Source organism: Schistocerca serialis, chromosome 2 (genome assembly GCF_023864345.2).
Source record: "Schistocerca serialis cubense isolate TAMUIC-IGC-003099 chromosome 2, iqSchSeri2.2, whole genome shotgun sequence".
Classification (NCBI taxonomy): domain Eukaryota; kingdom Metazoa; phylum Arthropoda; class Insecta; order Orthoptera; family Acrididae; genus Schistocerca; species Schistocerca serialis.
Genome location: NC_064639.1, coordinates 734,847,760 through 734,866,025, shown reverse-complemented (window position 1 = coordinate 734,866,025; position 18,266 = coordinate 734,847,760). Strand labels below are relative to the sequence as shown.

General features: G+C 40.9%; 1 protein-coding gene across 1 annotated transcript in view; it reads left to right on the top strand.

Moving 5' to 3' along the window:
* The window catches only part of LOC126456374 (Down syndrome cell adhesion molecule-like protein 1 homolog), a 72,242-nt gene extending 59,803 nt beyond the window's left edge, over window positions 1-12,439 (top strand). Inside the window, exon 9 of the mRNA XM_050092128.1 lies at window positions 11,596-12,439. Coding sequence (XP_049948085.1) covers window positions 11,596-11,718 — 123 coding nt within the window. The 3' untranslated portion in view covers window positions 11,719-12,439. The remainder of the gene's footprint in view (window positions 1-11,595) is intronic.
* The last annotated feature ends 5,827 nt before the right edge of the window (window positions 12,440-18,266 follow it).

Genomic DNA, 18,266 nt, shown 5'->3' with positions numbered 1-18,266 from the left:
TCCGTAAGTTGCAGTCATCCACTGCTGCAGTAGCCCTGGGGCGGCCTGAGCAAGGCATGTCATTGACAGTTCCTGTTTCTCTCTGTATCTCCTCCATGTCCAAATAACATCACTTTCGTTCACTCTGAGACACCTGGACACTTCCCTTGTTGAGAGCCCTTATTGGCCCAAAGTAACAATGTGGATGTGATCCAATCGCTGTAATGACCATCTAGGCATGGTTGAACTACTGACAACATGAGCTGTGTACCTCCTTCCTAGTAGAATGACTGGAAATGATCAACTGTCGGACCCCTTCCGTCTAATAGGCGCTGCTCGTGCATGGTTGTTTACATCTTTGGATGGGTTTAGTGACATCTCTGAACAGTCAAAGTCTGTGATACAATATTCACAAGAATTATTGAAGTATGGGTTTATTTGTTTTACATCAAAAAATACACAGAGTTTGTTTGTGTTTGGGATCTTTAGTGAGCCTCTGACCAAATACGTTTGTTATGATTTTAGTTATGAAATATATTTTACACAGAACAACAAAAAACAGAAATTCATCACATATTAATACAATTCTATTGGTATATTTTCATCTCACACTTTAGGCTGTTATGAAGTTAGATTCGGGCAATGCAAACGTGTATTTCCTGGCTAGCACATATAATGCAATGTAGCCCCCTTGAATGCATGAAGTTATGTTATGAACAGAACATGTTTTATGCACTCATCCAGTTAGCAACTAGTAGGTGTTTAATATTCTGTAATAGAATTTTAATTTTTGCTAAATGAATCAATTAAGAATATCGAACAACAAATTACAAACAATGGAAAATCCAGGCTGGAATAAAGACAAAATTATGAAAAGATAGATTGCTACTCATCATATTGTATTGTATTGTATTGTATTGTATTGTATGGAACTGGGGACCTAGAAATGATTGAGAGGCTTTGTCCCCGTTGTAGCCCTCAGTGGTTCACAACCCAACAATACGCTACAGCAGTCCACTCACACCATCGCCCCCCCACACCGAACCCAGGGTTTTGTGTGGTTCGGCCCGCGATAGACCCCCCACGGGAATGTTTCTCACCAGACGTGTGTAACCCCAAATGTTTGCGTGGTAGAGTAATTATGGTGTACACGTACATGAAGACTGTGTTTGCACAGCAACTGCCAACACCATGTAACTGAGGCAGAATAAGGGAACCAGCCTGCATTTGCTGAGGTGGATGGAAAACCACCTTAAAAACCACCCACAGATTGGCTGGAACACTGGACCTCGACAACAATCTGCCAGGCGGATTTGTGCCAGGGACCGGCATGCCTTCCCTCTTGGAAAGCAGTGTGTTAAACCGCATGGCTAACTGGGTTGGCACTCATCATATAGTGGAGACAGAGAGAATTCAGTCATGGTTGCAATGAAGGACGTTCTATTAGTTCTTCATTTGAGAAACATTTTGCCTGTGTTGAAAGGTGTCTTCAGACAGTCTAGGAAAATTACAAAACCCAATAAGATATAATGCCCATATACAAAAATCTACAACAACAGCCAACGTAAAAATTCTGTAACTCTACAACATAAAAGTTAGAGATTCTAAATTGTGTTTATAGGGTAGCAGGGGGAGGGGGGGGGTTACTACTAGCTCCTATAGTTAGAGGATATTTGATATAGTGGAGATGCTGAGTCACAGATAGGCTCAACAAAAAGGCTGTTAAACAAGTAGGCCATTGGCTGTTGGCCAAAAGTCCTTCTTCTACATTAGACAACATACAGACACAAACTCGCGCAGCAACTCACACAGCCATCAGCAATGTCTCTCTCTGCTGTGGCTGGACTACAAGCATCAGTGCATGATGGGAGAAGCAATGTGTGTGGTGGAGGTAAGGAGGAGGCTGGGTCAGAGAGAGGAATAGATAGCAGTGTAGGGGCGGGGGACAGAAAAGTGCTACTTTTAGGAGCATACAGGGATGGGAATGACTGTTGAGGCCAGGAGGGTTACAGAAATGTAGAATATAGTGCAGGGAGAGTTCCCACATGTGAAATTAAGAAAAGCTGGTGCTGGTAGAAAGGATCCAGATGGCAGAGGCAGTGAAACAGTCACTGAAATGAAGAACATTGTGTTGGACAGCATGCTCAGAAACTATGTGATACAGCTGCTTCCTGGCCACAGTTTCTCAGTGGCCATTCATGCAGACAGACAGCTTGTTGGTTGTCATTCCCACATAGAATGCAGCATAATGGTTGCAGCCTAGCTTGTACATCACATGGCTGGTTTGACAAGTAGCCCTGCCTTTGATGGGATGGATGATGGTAGTGAATGAACTGGAGTAGGTGGTGGTGGGAGGATGTAGGGCACAGGTCTTGCATCTAGGTTTGTTGGGTTTGTGGATGTTGGGTAGCATGTAGAAGGTGGGTGTGTGGAATATCATAGGGGTGAGGAGTGAAATGGACTCGGGGCAGAGTTTCTGGGAAGGGCCTAAGACTTTAAACAGAGGCTGGAGGTTGTGTCAGACTTCTGGGATGGGATCATTCTGGCTGGGTTTGAGAATGGATGGATGAGGATATTAAGTAGATTTGGTGGGTGTGGAACACCACTTTGGGAGGGAGGGGGGGGGTGTAAGGGTAGTGGGTAGGCCATTGTTCATTCCAGGACATGATGAGAGGTAGTCAGAATGTTGGCAGAGAATGTGATTCAGTTGCTCCAGTAATGTGTGGTACTGAGTAATGAGGGGAATGCTCCTCTGTGGCCAGATGGTGGGACTTTTGGAGATGATGAATGACTGGAGGAATACGGGATGAGAGATCTGTTTCCACATAAGGTTGGGAGGATAATTACAGCCTGATAATTACAGCCTGCATAGGCCTCACTGAGACCACCTTGTAGCAACCTTGTACAGAAACATCCTCATCCATCCTTACTCAGCCCTGCTCCCAAAAACTTGCCCCATGACAAGGGTAGAATAAACCTGTGTTAGGACTGAAAGAGGAAGTGCTGAATGGGTGGATTGGGCAGGTCTTTTACCTAGGTCTTCCATAGGGATAAGATTTTTGTGGCAAGGGGTTGGGATAGGGTAGGATGTTGTGGACATTGGGTGGGCAACAGATCATCACAGTTGGAGGGTTGGGAAGGATCTCAGGTAGGATGTCCCTCATTTCAGGGCATCTTGATAGGTAACAAAAGTCCTGGCAAAGGATGTGGTTCAATTGTTCCTGTCCGGGGTGGTACTGGGTGGTGAAGGGGCACTCCTTTGTGGCTAGTTCTTGGGGTTGGTGGGAGGTTTGTGGGTATGAGGGGAAATGACACAGGAGATCTATTTGCAGACTAGGTCTGGGGTATAGTGCCTGTCTCTGTAGGCCTTGATGAGACCCTCATCCTACTGGGCAAGAGAGTTGTTGTCACTACAGGTATGCTGTCCCTGGGTGACCAGGCTGTACCAGCAGGATTTTTTGGTGTGAAAGAGACAATAGCTGTCGAAATGCAGATGCTGTTGGTGGGTTTAATGTGGACAGCGGTGTGGATGGAACCATCAGAGAGAGGGTCGGCATCTAGGAAGGTGGCATGCTGGGTTGAGGAGGACCGTGAAGCAGATGGAAGAGAAGGTATTGAGGTTGTGAAGGAATGAAGGTAGAATGTAGATGGCCCATAATCATGTTGGCCTAGTAGGGAGCCATGAGGGTATCCATGGCTGAGCCGCAGATTTGTTTGTGTACCTTCCCCTCAAAGCAGAAGTAGTTGTGGGTTAGGTTAAAGTTGGTAATGAGATAGTGGATTTGGAGTCTGAAAACTTTGGGCATGAGGGATGTTGGTGTATAGGGAGGTGGTGTCAACAGTGATGAGTAATGATCCAGGAGGTAAAGGGGTGGGGATGGTGGAGAGTTGGTGAAGAAAGTGGTTGGTATCTTTGATTTAGGAGGTTAGATTACAGTCAATTGGTTGAAGGTGTTGCTCAATGAGGGCTGAAATTCTATCAGTGAAGGCACAATTGGCTGTCCAGGGATGTTGGGTTTGTGGATTTTGGAGAGCATATGGAAGGTGTGTGTGTGGAATATCATAGGGGTGATGAGTGAAATGGACTCAGGGCACAGTTTCTAGGAAGGGCCTAAGGCTTTAAACAGAGACTGGAGGTTGTGTCAGACTTCTGGGATGGGATCACTCTGGCAGAGTTTATATCTGGAGGAGTCAAATAATTGGCTGACACTCTCTACCAGGTAGTCACTGTGATTCGTAACAACAGTGGTGGAACCTTTGTCTGCTGGTAGGATGATTAGGTCAGGATTTGATTTCAGGTTACATATGGCTATTCTTTCTTCCACTGAAAGATTGGTGTTCTGCGGGATTAATGGTGAGCCGAAGTTGGATGTAAGATATTCCTGGAAGGTGACCAACAGGTAGGTAGGTGGGAGGGAGAAGGATTACGGTTGGATGGTGGTATGAACTGGGAGAGGTAATGTTCAGTGTTGGAATTAGGTTGGTTTTGGTTGGAGAGGTCGGCAGCAAAGAATTGCTTCCACTACAGGGATTGGTAGAAGAAGAGTAGATCTTTCACAAGTCCAACATGGTTAAATTTGAGAAATAGGGTGTGGGGCTGGGTTTAAGCCAGAAAAAACATTTTATGAACTGATGCAGAAAGATGGAGCAAGGGTCCATTGTGGAAGAAATGGTGTGAAGGGAAAGGGCGTGATGTGGAAATGGGCAAAATAGGTGTTGATGGTTGTGAGAGGAACTGGATAAGAGGAAAGACACATAAAAAATAAGTAAAAACACACAGAAATGCACTCAGATATAAAATAATACACTGATACGTAGGAATAGAAACAAATATGTAGCAATACACAAAAATGTGTGAAACTGAATGCGACTATATAAAAATGTGTTAAATATGTTAAAAATATACAGAAATGTGGGTGAAAATGAACAGATGAGACATGGGACAGTGTGTGTGTGTGTGTGTGTGTGTGTGTGTGTGTTTTGTGATAAGGGAAAATGGGGCGGGGAGGGAGGGCAAATGGGTTGAGTCGAGGATCATAAGTTCTTGTGGCATGGGCGGGTGTGTAAAATAAAACAGTAAAGTACGTCAGGATGTGGGATGAAGTGCAAACAGTAAGAATAAATATAATAATAGCTATTGGAGGAAAGAATCTGGGGGATCTGATACTGCATCAACAATCCGCATGGTCATGAAGTGTGTGTTGTGCACAAGAGTAATGCTACAGACAAGAGTAACAAAGGAAAGCATCTCAATTGGTTTTGAACTTCTGATTACTTTACTACATGGTAAAAGACTCAACTGCAAACAATCTATGATTACTGCTCAGATTGTCCCCTGAATCATTTATACCAGGTGTAATGGAATGGTGTTTCAAAAATTTCAGTGATTGTAGATGTTGATACTTTGAACTTATATGATGTAAGGAAACTATAACCAGAAATGTGAACTAAAGTTTCTATAGCACTATACATTTTCTAGACATTCAGTAGACTAAATAAAACACAAGAATGCTATAGTTTGGAAAATGTTTATTGACATTAGAGTACTATCAAATAATGCAAATCAAATCTGTGGCTTCACTACTGTAGAGTAAATGTTCAATGTGACAACCATCAACCTTGTTACGTAATGTGTGACAATGAACCAAGTTTCATCTGATTATATGCAAGATTCTGTGCTCCCCTCTTGTGATATCAAGTGCTATAAAGATGCACTTGATTTGATTTGATTTGATTTTTTATTGGTCCAGTTTTATCATATAGCACAAATTGTACAATTGATATTGGACAGGTCAAAGATAAGTTACAATAATACATAGTATTAGCAATTAAAATTAGGTACCTACTACAATTAATTTTGTTACTTAATCAGAAATTCTCTGACAGAATAGAAACAGTGCTTTATTGGAAATGCCTTTAGTTTAGCTTTAAATATTGGATGAGTAGTATTTTTTATTTCCTCTGGTATCTTATTGTGTAGTATTACACCAATGTTAACTATGCTCCTCTGATAGGTGGTTGTTCTGTGATATTTTTGATGTATATTTGATTCCCTTCTGGTACTATAGATGTGTACACTTTTGTTCTGTAGCAGTTTGCCTGTTTTCAGGAGGTAGTTCCTAGTGAACAAGATAGTTTCATAGATGAATAAACTTGGAACATTTAGAACACCAAGCTCAGTAAAATGGGATTTACAGGACTCCATCTTTTTAAGGCCACAAATTATTCTTAAAGCTCTTTTTTGCATTTAAAAACCTTTAGACTGTGAGTTGAGTATCCCCAGAAAATGATCCCATATCAGATTAGTGAGTGGTACTGTACTGCAGTACTGTTGTTTTGCTTGTTGTAGCCTTTAAAATTCTTAGGCCATAGCACACAGATGATAGTATTCTATACAAGTTATTTAAATGTGTGTCCCACTTTAAGTCTTGCTGAACCCAAAGACCCAAGAATTTTGTGACACTTACATTTTCTAGGGGATCATTTCTTAATTGGGCTTGAATAGACATTTGATTAGTTGGAGGAATTAAATGAAAATCGACACACACAGTTTTTTTCAGTATTTATAATGAGTTTGTTTTTTGTGGACCACTCAGAAAGTCTTTTCATAGAACTTTCTGCTGTGGACTGCAAAGTTTCTGGACTGGATCCAGTGAGCAATATGCTGGTGTCATCGGCAAACAGGATAGTTTTTGTGGGACTCATATATTCAACTAAGTCGTCCACATAAATCAAGAAGGCTAGTGGACCTAAGATTGAGCCCTGTGGTACACCATATTTTATTGGTAATTCCTTAGAAAGAAAGGAGTTGTCTCTTGTTTTATTCATTTTGTTGAGTTCATACTGAAGTGATACTTTCTGCCTGTGGTTTTTTAGGTATGAATACAACCAGCTATGTGATACACCTCTTACTCCTCGTCTTTCTAATTTTTCGAGCAGAATGTTATGGTCCAGGACATTGAAGGCTTTTGATAGATCTAGAAAAATATCTGCAGCTAATTTATGTTGATCAAGGGATTTTAAAATGCAGTCTAAGAATTCGAAAATTGCTGTCTGGGTAGATTTAGACTTTCTAAAACCATGTTGTTGTACTGTAAGAGGTCCATATTTATTTATGAAACTTAAAAGCCTGTCATAGAAGAGTTTTTCTAGAATTTTTGAGAAGGAACTGAACTGTGATATGGGTTGGTAGTTTGATATTTTTTCAGAAGAACCTTTTTTAGCAGTGGTGAAACTTTTGCTATTTTAAAAATATCTGGGAATACGCCAGTTTTTAAAGAGAGGTTGAAAATTTTTGACAAGTGGTTTGCTATGTGGTGAGCACATGATTTTAATGTGAAATCAGGTACTTCATCAAGACCACTTGACGTTTTATTGCTTAATGATTTAATTTTACTTATAATTTCATTGGGGTTTGTTTCAAACACATACATAGAAGCAGTTGAGGTAACTGACTTGCTGGAGAAACTTGGGACTGGTCCTTGACAGTGTACTTGAATGAGGTCTTCAGCTAGTGAGGTGAAGTATTCATTGAATTTTTCCACAACTGAATTTGGGTCTGTGACATTTGAGCCTTCTAGTGTTAATGATACATTCTTTATCTTTGGCATTGAACTACAAGTTTCTTTCTTTATAACTCTCCACGTGGATCTCATTTTGTTAGATGAGTTTCTTATCAAATTGTTATTCCACATATTTTTTGCCTCTTCGACTACTCTACCATAGATTCTTTTGTAGGCTTTTGAATAATCTGTGATTTCTTGCGTTACTCTATATTTCTTACAAGAGTACAAGAAGAAAGATGCTCTGAAAACTCATGTACATGCTGTCAACATTGTTCTGAGTGGCGATGCTTTCCCAGTTTTCCTTTGTCAGTAAGAGATTAAAAATTCTAATGTTATCTTCAGAAAAGGTTCTTTTTTCAACAACTTTTCTGGAACTGCTACTACTTGTTGGCATTTCTAAACACAGCAGCTGTGCCTCATGATCACTATAACCCATGCTCAGTACTCTGCTTGTGAATCTGTAAGTTGTTTCTGAGATGAATATTTGGTCAATAATGGAATTTGTGCATTCTGTTAATCTTGTTGGACAGTGTATTGTGGGGATCATATTGAATGTGTTGGTCATATTTATCAAAGCATCTCTGCTGCTGCTGTCTTCTGAAAAATCAATATTGAAATCCCCGTACATTTGTAGATATGTGATTGAGACGAGGGAATGTGGAAAATGTGACTTTAGCTGTTTCAGATGGGAAAATAGCAACCTTCAATATTCCAGGGCAACAAAAAAAAAAATAAATAAAAAAAATGGGAAAGTAGCAGCCTACAATGTTTCAGCTCTTCATATTTAATGTACTGATCCTGTTTAGCAGAACCTCTAGTTTATTCGTGAAGACTGACAGGTTTCCACTTGGTGCTCTATATATGTTAATAACTATGAAATTAAGCTCTGGCAGTTTGGCAATGGAAAGTTCAAAGTCTTTTTCAATTGAGTCAATATAACTTGTACTGACATCACAGAACTTTATTTGTGGTTTCACAAAGATAGCAGAGCCACCATGTTTGGAAAACTCTCGGCTAAAATGACTTGCTAATCTATATCCTGAGATTGAGGTTAGTTTTACTTCGTCATTTCATAGCCAGTGTTCAGTGATGCAAATTATGTCTATGTTTAGTGCATACTGGAGTAGTGCTTCCAACACGGAAATTTTATTTGTGAGTGACTGAACGTTATGGTGTAGTATAGCAAAATCTGGGTACTCAGTAACTTTAGTTGAAACGGTTTCTGATTCTTTATCTAATGGCATTTCTAATACAGCACTTACCCTACTCAACAAGCTCTCACTGGTGTTGAGTACACAAGGGACTTAACTCTCCGGCTCAGGGTGATGAGGATGTGTATATTCAGCTCTTCCCGTATAATTTAGTGGGGCCCACAGTTATCACATCGGACATAATTTCTGATCATTTTGCAAACTGGATGTCACAATTTACCCATCTATTACTTTATTATTGCTCTGAAACATTGTAGGCTGCTACTTTCCCTTTTTTTTATTTTATTTATTTATTTATTTATTTTATTTTATTTTATTTTTTTTGTTGCCCTGGAACATTGAAGGTTGCTATTTTCCCATCTGAAACAGCTAAAGTCACATTTTTCACATTCCCTCGTCTCAATCACATATCTACAAATGTACGTTCTCATGGCATCAGTTTTGCATCCCTATTCCTGAGCTTGAGTATAGAACCGTGCTGTAAGATATACAACTCTCAGAAAATTTATCAGTATGTTTATTCTGCTTTTATAACGTTGAACCTGATTTTTGTGTTTCCTGCATTATGTATGCTAAAACTTAATTAAAAATCAACTATGAAATAAGTTTTTGGTTTTCTTATTACATTCCAATAATTCTATTCTTATAACTATTCTAATTATCAAATAAAATTGCCCCACACCCAGATAATCAGCAAATCACCCGTGGTTAGAAGGTTAACAGACCATAGAGGGTTGAGGTCAGTGGAGTGCAGAGACCAAGGGACTTTGCCTGAAGTTGTCTGTGACATATTCCCTGACCTGACAATCAAACTGCACTGGAGCACCATTGTTCTGAAACCACAAACTATACTTTGTTCATCATAAAAGTAAGCCTGATGTGAACAAACACAAATGCAATGATTGGTCAGCAGCCACAGCTCTCATGCACTGGTGTAGTTCCACTCCTGGAATTAAGGCCAACTAATGTATTAGATATCTTATTGTGTATTAGATATATTATTACTGTTGTTGTTGTAGTCTTCAGTCCAGATACTGGTTTGATGCAGCTCTCCACACCAGACTATCTTATTCCTATGTCACTGTAAATAAAACTTTAGGACATTGTGGGGTATTAACAGCCATCAATGCTTTCCTTAATCATACTTTAGCTACATAATTTTTATTTCAAAAACCTTGTACAGTCACACTCTCTGTAAATGTTACTTGGGCTCTGATTTTCTAGCTGTTCATATGTACCACGCAAATGGATGAAACTGATTCCTGCTTCATAGTGAAACAGGCATGCAGAAGACCATTAATGGTGAGAAACAAGTTGTTGTTAATGTTTTTCACGAGACTACTAGGAAAAATTAGATTTCACATTTCTCAAGAAGCACTATGTAATAATAATAAAGGAGGAGATTTTAATTATATGAATGACGCAATCAATAGCACCAAAGATTGATAGTCGTGTATGTTAGCGGGCGGCGGTTTGAAATTCGTTGTGGTCTATAACCTATTTTTGTTTGATTTGAATACTTAAATCCTTTAAATATGATATTCATCAAATATATGGTAATTAACTTATACTTAATCATTATTTTGAAGAAAAATGTTTGTCTTCTAGTATATCACATACAAAATTCTGAATTCCATTGCAAATACACTTTTTTAATTATTGATATTTTAAAAAAGATTGTTAAGGGTAAGAAAACATTGCACAATTAAATTTTTTGGAGAAAAATAAAAAATCAAATACTCTTTGTTTGAATATGCCCATTGTTTTCTAGGACAGATGTGATCTCACATGAGCCAAAGTGATAAGTGTCATAGAAACATAGAAAACAATAATTTCCATGGCATTGAGCACACTGTACAAATACTGCAGTTTTACAGTTGTCACCTCAACACTGCAGTCTGAACCCAACAGAACTGATCTGGAGCCAAGTTAATGGATTCATCATGAGAAATAACAAGACATTTAAACTGCCAAAAGTACTGGAACTATTTACCTACATGGTGAAATCCCAGCTGTGTATTTTTATGCTACACATAGTTCATGCGGAAAAATTACCCTAATCAGAGTCAGGAATTTCTATCACTCTTGTTTTAAAATACAAAGATATGTTAGCTAATATCAAGAGCATGTTATGTTTTCCAATGTTTTCCATCTGGTCACCTATGAAGTTTATCAGCTGAGTTTTACAATATATTATTTCCTTCTGTTTAAAAATTAAATGACATTCAAAGCTATATTCCTCTCCTCATCTCTTTTTATGTCTTTGCTGGAACTGTTCACATCACTGGAGGTTAGTTGAATCAACTGTCTGGCCACTGGTGTCCAAGTTAAATGCACTGGTAAATCTGTTGCCCCATAGAATAAGGTGCAAGAAAAAGATAACATCATTGTAAAAGGAAAAATTGGAAAGTTATTGGTTGTGCCCACCAAATAAATACACTTACCTTGTGCTATGCACCTCAAACAGCAGTGCACAGTTCCAAAATAGCATCTTAGAAGAGATGTGAGATCTTTGGTTCCTTTGTGTTTATTACAAAAATTTAGACTTTCTGTGTGAGACAGGCATGTGTGTGTGTGTGTGTGTGTGTGTGTGTGTGTGTGTGTGTGTGTGTGCGTGCGTGCGTGTGTGTGTGTGGCTATTTTGTATCAGGTAACTCCAAAAACTCATTTATGGACCTGCTAGTCAGTCAGTGTCTCAATATATGGGTAGTGGTTGTCTTTATTCGTTCCAATATTTGTTATAATGTAGTGTGTAAGGGAAATGCAGAACAGAATGGTGCAGGTACTATCATATAACTCTTTGTAACTTCAGTATTAATGAAGTCTGTCTTCTTTTTCAGTATGGCAGCAGCGCAGACTCTGTTTATACAAAGATTTGTAAGAAGTCACAGTATGGTGATGATGATGATGATGCTGTGGACTGGATTCCTCTCCACAGTTTGTACAAATCTCACAGGTACTGACAGTAAATTGACTTGTGCTGGTATGGCATCTGTCTTCCAAACCGTTTCCTCCATTGTGCGTTTCTTGGATAAAAGAAAATGAAAATATAAGATTGTCGATTTAATAACATAGTCTAAGATTTTTCAAGTGCCTTATTTTAGGAATTTGTGAGAACTGTTTTGGGGGTGATACAGTCAAGGATAACTTCACAACACCTTAAGTGCCCAGTGTATATGAAATCATACAAGTGAGCTCGAGAGGCATCATTACCTACAACATACAGCAGTACAATGACAAGTGGTGCCTCAGATAATATTGTGAGAAATGAATATATACAAATGCTGAAAAACAATTGTGTATTATTTTAAGATTCCCTGATTAAACTGTTAATTCCTTAATGTGCCCATTCATTTGCCTAACACCCATCAGGTAGCAAATATTTGTGGTGTAATAATATTTACATTCACATAGTTAGCAATGTTGTCAATTCCATTTTCCTGCAGAGTAGTTTGACAAAGGTGACAAGTGTGGTTGTCAAAATATGGTGCAGAAAAATGGAACTGTCAGCCTGCCAATTAAAATGGAAAAAATCTCAGGAATCAGTTGTGACACTGTTGAAAAATTTCATTTATAACACCAGTAACTAATTGCTTGCTGCTTTATGCCTTATAAAATGCAGTCTTCTTTGGTTCAAGATAACTTATATTTGAATGGTTTCAAAGGAATACAGTGTCACAATACATTAACACACTTTCTATTATGTATTTCAAATACATGAAAGGTTGATATTTAGATAATCTCATTCAGTTGTGGTGAGAAAACAAGATAAAAGTCTGTTATGTTTAGATTAATACTGTACTTTCACAATTCTGTGCCACTGTAACATTTTGGAAATAAGCTTTTTATAACCTGGTGATATAATTTTCTATGAATAAAGTTCAGTTTCTAGAATATTAAACGAAACAACAAGTTTACTGTTACCTGTCACTGCTTTGTGCCAGGTAAAAAAAAATAAAAATAAAAGAAATATAAAAAACAGTAAACTTGTTGTCCCTTTTAATGTCAATAACAGTCACGGTAAAGAGTAACCTAAAATGTTCTAGAATATTTATGTATGTAAAGTTGGCATAAATCTGACACACTAGAATGTGGAATGAAACAAGAAGCTGCAGTCATCATAAAGACAGTCAGAATTATTATTGTTGATATGATGAACTCAAGTATCTGGCTGAATAAAACTTGTTTTATTGTGAAAACTCATCTTCTCAGCAGCTTATCTTTTATGACTCTGCAGCTTCTTCCATTGTTTTACTTCTTGGGGAATTCAGATAACAACAATGAAGAACTAAAAATTTTAAAGATGTCTATATGTTTGAAACTGATGATATTGTAACAGAGAGATAGCTATAAGCTATTTGCCTGTTGATATATTTACAGCCAATAAATGAAATAATAAATTATTTTGGAGATGTTATAACTTGCAATAAAACAACTGTAACAAAATCTCATGTCCTGTTGCATCCAATGAAAATGATAGAAAGTAATAAATTGTGTATATCATGAGTAATGTGCTCCAAAGAGTATAGATTCCCATTTCTGGTGATGCGTGAATCCAGGAGACCATGAAACTTTTACTACTCCTATTAATTCCTTAAATTCAGAGAAAACTGAACTATCAGTTTGGTTGCCTTATTTCAGATAGACACCACACAGCAAGAAATAACATTACCACACAGTCACCTAACTCACAGTTCGTTAATTTATATATATATATATATATATATATATATATATATATATATATATATATATATATATATATATATAAAAAACAAAGATGATGTGACTTACCAAATGAAAGTGCTGGCAGGTAGACAGACACACAAACAAACATACACAAAAAATTCAAGCTTTCGCAACAAACTGTTGCCTTATCAGGAAAGAGGGAAGGTTTGTGTGTCTGTCGACCTGCCAGCACTTTCATTTGGTAAGTCACATCATCTTTGTTTTTAGATATATTTTTCCTACGTGGAATGTTTCCCTCTATATATATATAATAGAGGGAACATTCCACTTGGGAAAAATATATATAAAAAACAAAGACGCTGTAACTTACCAAATTAGAAAGCGCTGGTAGATAAACACAATAAAAAACACACACAAATTTCAAGCTTTCACAACCCAAGGTTGCTTCATCAGGAAAGAGGGAAGGAGAGGGAAAGACGAAAGGATGTGGTTTTAAGGGAGAGGGTAAGGAGTCATTCCAATCCCAGGAGCAGAAAGTCAATAGTTGATAAGATATATCTATGGCCCTCCAAAAGAGGAAGAGGACTGATCAGAGCAATATGTACGTGATGGAATCATCCTGCGGGAATGTCGAACTTGCCCAGAAGCGGGGAGGTGTGGTGGCTGATCTTGTTGCGCTGGTAAGCGACACAGCTGAGTACCCAGGTTTGACAGTCCCATTTGATATTCTTCCAAACAAAATGTTATGACACGAGATGTGTGGTGGCTCGAACGCCCAGCTGGGCTAGGTTATGAAGGGCGTCATAAACTTGTCGGTGCAGCCCAGGTGGGAGCAAAGGGCATAGGGTGCCGGTCGAAGAATCACACCACATCTCATCGTAAATGCCATGAAATTTAGCCTTTGTGAAAATAAGTGATGTTTGTGGGTTTCGTAGGAGCTCCAAGCTTCATCAGAAGCTTAGAGGGAGGCCAGATTGGAAGGATCAACGATGCGGGAAACAGCACTGATCCACGAGAAGAAATCCGCAGTGACATTATCTGCACCCTTGATGTAACAGACATCCATTGTGAATTGAGAAACCAGGTCAAAGTGGCAGTAATGCCGAGGGGGTGGGTCCTCAGGTGGGTTGCAGAATGCTTCTGCCAGTGGTTTGTGATCAGCGAGAATGAAAAACAAAGATCCCTCGCGTTGGGGCATAAATGTTTGATTGCTTCATAAACAGCAAGGAGCTCTCTATCAAATGCAGAATATTTTCTCTGGGCTGTAGATAGTTTCTTGGAGGAGAAATGAAGGGGAGAAACCATGTCACCCTTGCGTTATTGCAACACTGCCCCCACAACGATGTTGCTGGCGTCCGTAACGATGAATAACTCGGCCCAGGGGAGGGGTCAGGGTGGGTGAGTGTCACAGTGTGAGCTAAAGAAGTCTTCAGAGCCTTGTAGGCCTCTAACATCGGAGCAATCCAAGAGATGGGTTTGATACAGTATGTTTGTGTGCCTGATAGTGCGTCCATCAGGGGTGCCTGAACAGTGGCAGCAGAAGGCAGATGACGACAATAGTAATTGATGGTGCTGAGGAAATGACGTAGTTCTTTGTAAGTAGCTGGGGGCGGCAGAGACGTGATAGCCTGCACACAAGATCTGGAAGGCTGTATTCTGTCAGCGAAGATGGTGTAACCTAGGAAGGAGACTGACGGCTGGCGCAACTGAAACTTGTCTTTGTTAACCTTGATAGCATTGGAGTTCATGGCCTGGAGGACTGCAGACAGATGATTTTCATGTTCCTCTGCTGAGCTGCTGAAAATGAGAATGTCGTCCAGATAAGCAAAGTGAAACTCGAACTGTTGCAAGATAGAGTCAATGAAAAGTTGCCGTATTTGCGCTGCGTTCTTTAGGCTGAATGGCATGAAGTGGTGTTGGAATAAACAGAGCAGCATGATAATAGCTGTCTTAGGAATGTCTTCCAGCGCCATGGGAATCTGGTGAGAGGCACGTTTACAGTTAATAACACTGAAAATTGTGGCACCCGATAACATATGAGTGAAGTCATTGATGTTCAGCACTGGGTAACTGTCAATGACAGTATGAGCATTTAAGCATCTGTAATTGCCACACATTCAAAAATATCCATTGTGTTTGGAGATGAGGTGGATTGGTGAAGACCAGTTGCTCTCTGAAGGTTGCAGAACACCTGTCGCCAAAAGTTCATTAATCTGCTGTCGGGCCGCACGCAAGTTGATAAGGTTGAGGTGTCAGACATTATGCCTAATAGGAGGGCCGGCAGTGGTAACTATGCACGTGCAGCACCGAACGACAGGGAACGGGTGGCAACTGTCCACTGTTAACCTTGCCCGGCGAGGGCGAGAGCAGCGCTGGCATCACATGCGGGGTCACAATGGCCGATGGTTCATGTGGCTGCTGAGTGAGAGAGGGGGAATGTTTATCAACATGCGCAATAGCTGTCTGAGAGGTGGGCATGATTGCAACACATGCGCGACTGTCATTAGCAGCAGTGTTTGAAACACACGGCACTGGATGAGGCGAGCATGACGGGCAGGGGCGAGGGGAAGGGGGGGGGGGGGGGGGTTGGAAGGTCACATGCAAGTAAGTTTGTGGACTAACCCGGTGAGTGAGAGTTTGAGCTAGGCTTGGCCAAGCAATCTTGTTTAGGTGGCGGTGCCATGGACTGCAGTTGCAGAAGTGAGGTACAAGCCGTGACGAGCTCACTGTAAGTGGATGCGATGCATTGTTTCAGCTTCTTGTTGTCCTGGCGGAATTGTGTCACCAAGTTGTATTCTGACAGTAGGTTGGTAATGCAGGTCTTAATGAGGATGGAGCACTTGTGTATTATATTGTATGTTGCAGTGGAAATAGAGCATTGGATATAGGTGCGGGTGTGTGGTATGTGAGTGTTCATAGGATGGTGGAGCACTGAACCCTGTATGACATTCGGAGATAGTTTGTAATGAGACAAAAAATACATACCGAGGATTGGTTCATCAATGTCAGCAATGTAGAACGTCCACAGAAAACATAGAGAAGTAGATGGGGCCACCGTAACCTTTACTGAGCCTGAGGTAGGTAACATTGTCGTGTTGACAGCCCGTAGAAGTGACTTTGTCTGTGAAGAAGCGGGTGGAGCCATCGAAGTAGGTATGATCGACACATCAGCACCAGCGTCGATCAGGAAAGCTTGACCTGATGCAATGTCAGTTGCATAGAGATGACCGCTCAGCCAGGCAGATGAGTGAACAGAGTGTAAAGTAAGAGGACGCCTGCTAGGTTCCCCGCAGGACTCGGCGTCTCTCAGTTCCTGTGGTAGGTGTTTGGGTGTTGGCATGGCAACCTGCACTTCTTGGCGTCGTCACCAAACACTTTGTGGTACCAGCAGAAAGGGTAAGCAGGGTGAGGAGGAGGTGGAGACTGCGACAGCAGAGGTGGCTTGTCCTCATTGATTTTTTCCGGTAAATAGACCGGTATGTAAGGTGCGTGAGTGATCCTGGAGTGCTTGGAGAGCGGAGAGAGTGAGCTGACACTGCCAGGAGAAGCGGATGAGGTGACAGGAGAGCGAGCCCTGCCTCTGCTGGCCAAAAGACGGTATGCGAGGGCAGCTGTGCCAATGAACAGTGTGGAATGAACCAGCTGATGTTGCCGCAGCAGCAAATACAACTGGTCAGCGATGCGTAGGTGGGAGCCGATGGACTTGAACGAGTGTGGTAAGAGATGGATCTATAGATCAGTAGGTAGTTTGGCAGGCCACACAGCCCATAACATGGCATCAGGCATGGTATGCTCATTCACGAGCAATCGAAGGCAGTGCCAGAGTTGTGAGGGGGTGCGTTCCCCCAGGTGCTCATCGTAGACAATCTTGATTATTAACACTTGTGGTGAGCAGATAAGTCATTCCATTATAGTCTACTCTGCAAACTCATATTATGGTGCAGGCAGTGGCGAAAGGAGCAGGTCACACATCAAATCCGAGTGGTCGTGGAAGTGTGTGACGAGGCAGAGAAACTTTGAATTGTCATCAGATGCATGATGTAACTCGAACAGATCCTCAACAAGTTGTGAACCATGATGACTGGTTGTCCTCATATAAGAGCGGTAGCTTTGGCAGGTGGCCAGGAGGGGGTGATGACAGCAGCTTCGGTGACTCCTGGGGTAGCGACTGAACTGAGGTTAAGTCAGAGGCTGGCGCGGTAGGCCCGGATTTAAACGAGGTGAGCAAATCCGTAGTAGCGGCAGCTGGTATAGTTGACTGTGTGTCATGAAGACATGGTGTGGCAGGCACAGATGGTATGGTGGAAACAGGTGGATGGATGGCACACAAGGGGGGCCCAGAAACTGGACCATGAGTGATGAGTGCTGGATGGAAATGACCCGCTTCTGGAACAGGGCGAGAGACCGGCACTGCAGAGGCAGGCAGTGCTGTGGAGCGGCAGGCAGTTGAGCGACCGGAAACGGGGACCCCGCTAGTAAGGGGGGGGATTGAGAATGCCACCAACTGCATGGAAACTATTTGACGCATAACCTGCATGTGGTGGGCCACTGAGGTGAGGTAAGGGGTCCATAATCTGGTGATGCGAAGCCTGAGTCCACTGTTTGCTCTAACGACATAGTTGTCGGCCATTGAAAATTAATGAGGTTAGCACATGGCATTGGTTGAAAACGTGAATCACTGTGCGTAAATGATGAATAGGCCATTGGCAAAGAAACGGCAAAACTCGGTGAGGGTAGTTGTGCTTCCAAATCTTCAAACAAGGCATTGTTTGGCGTGGTCATTGTGTAGTGCATATAACCTGTTGCATAAACACTGTTGTGG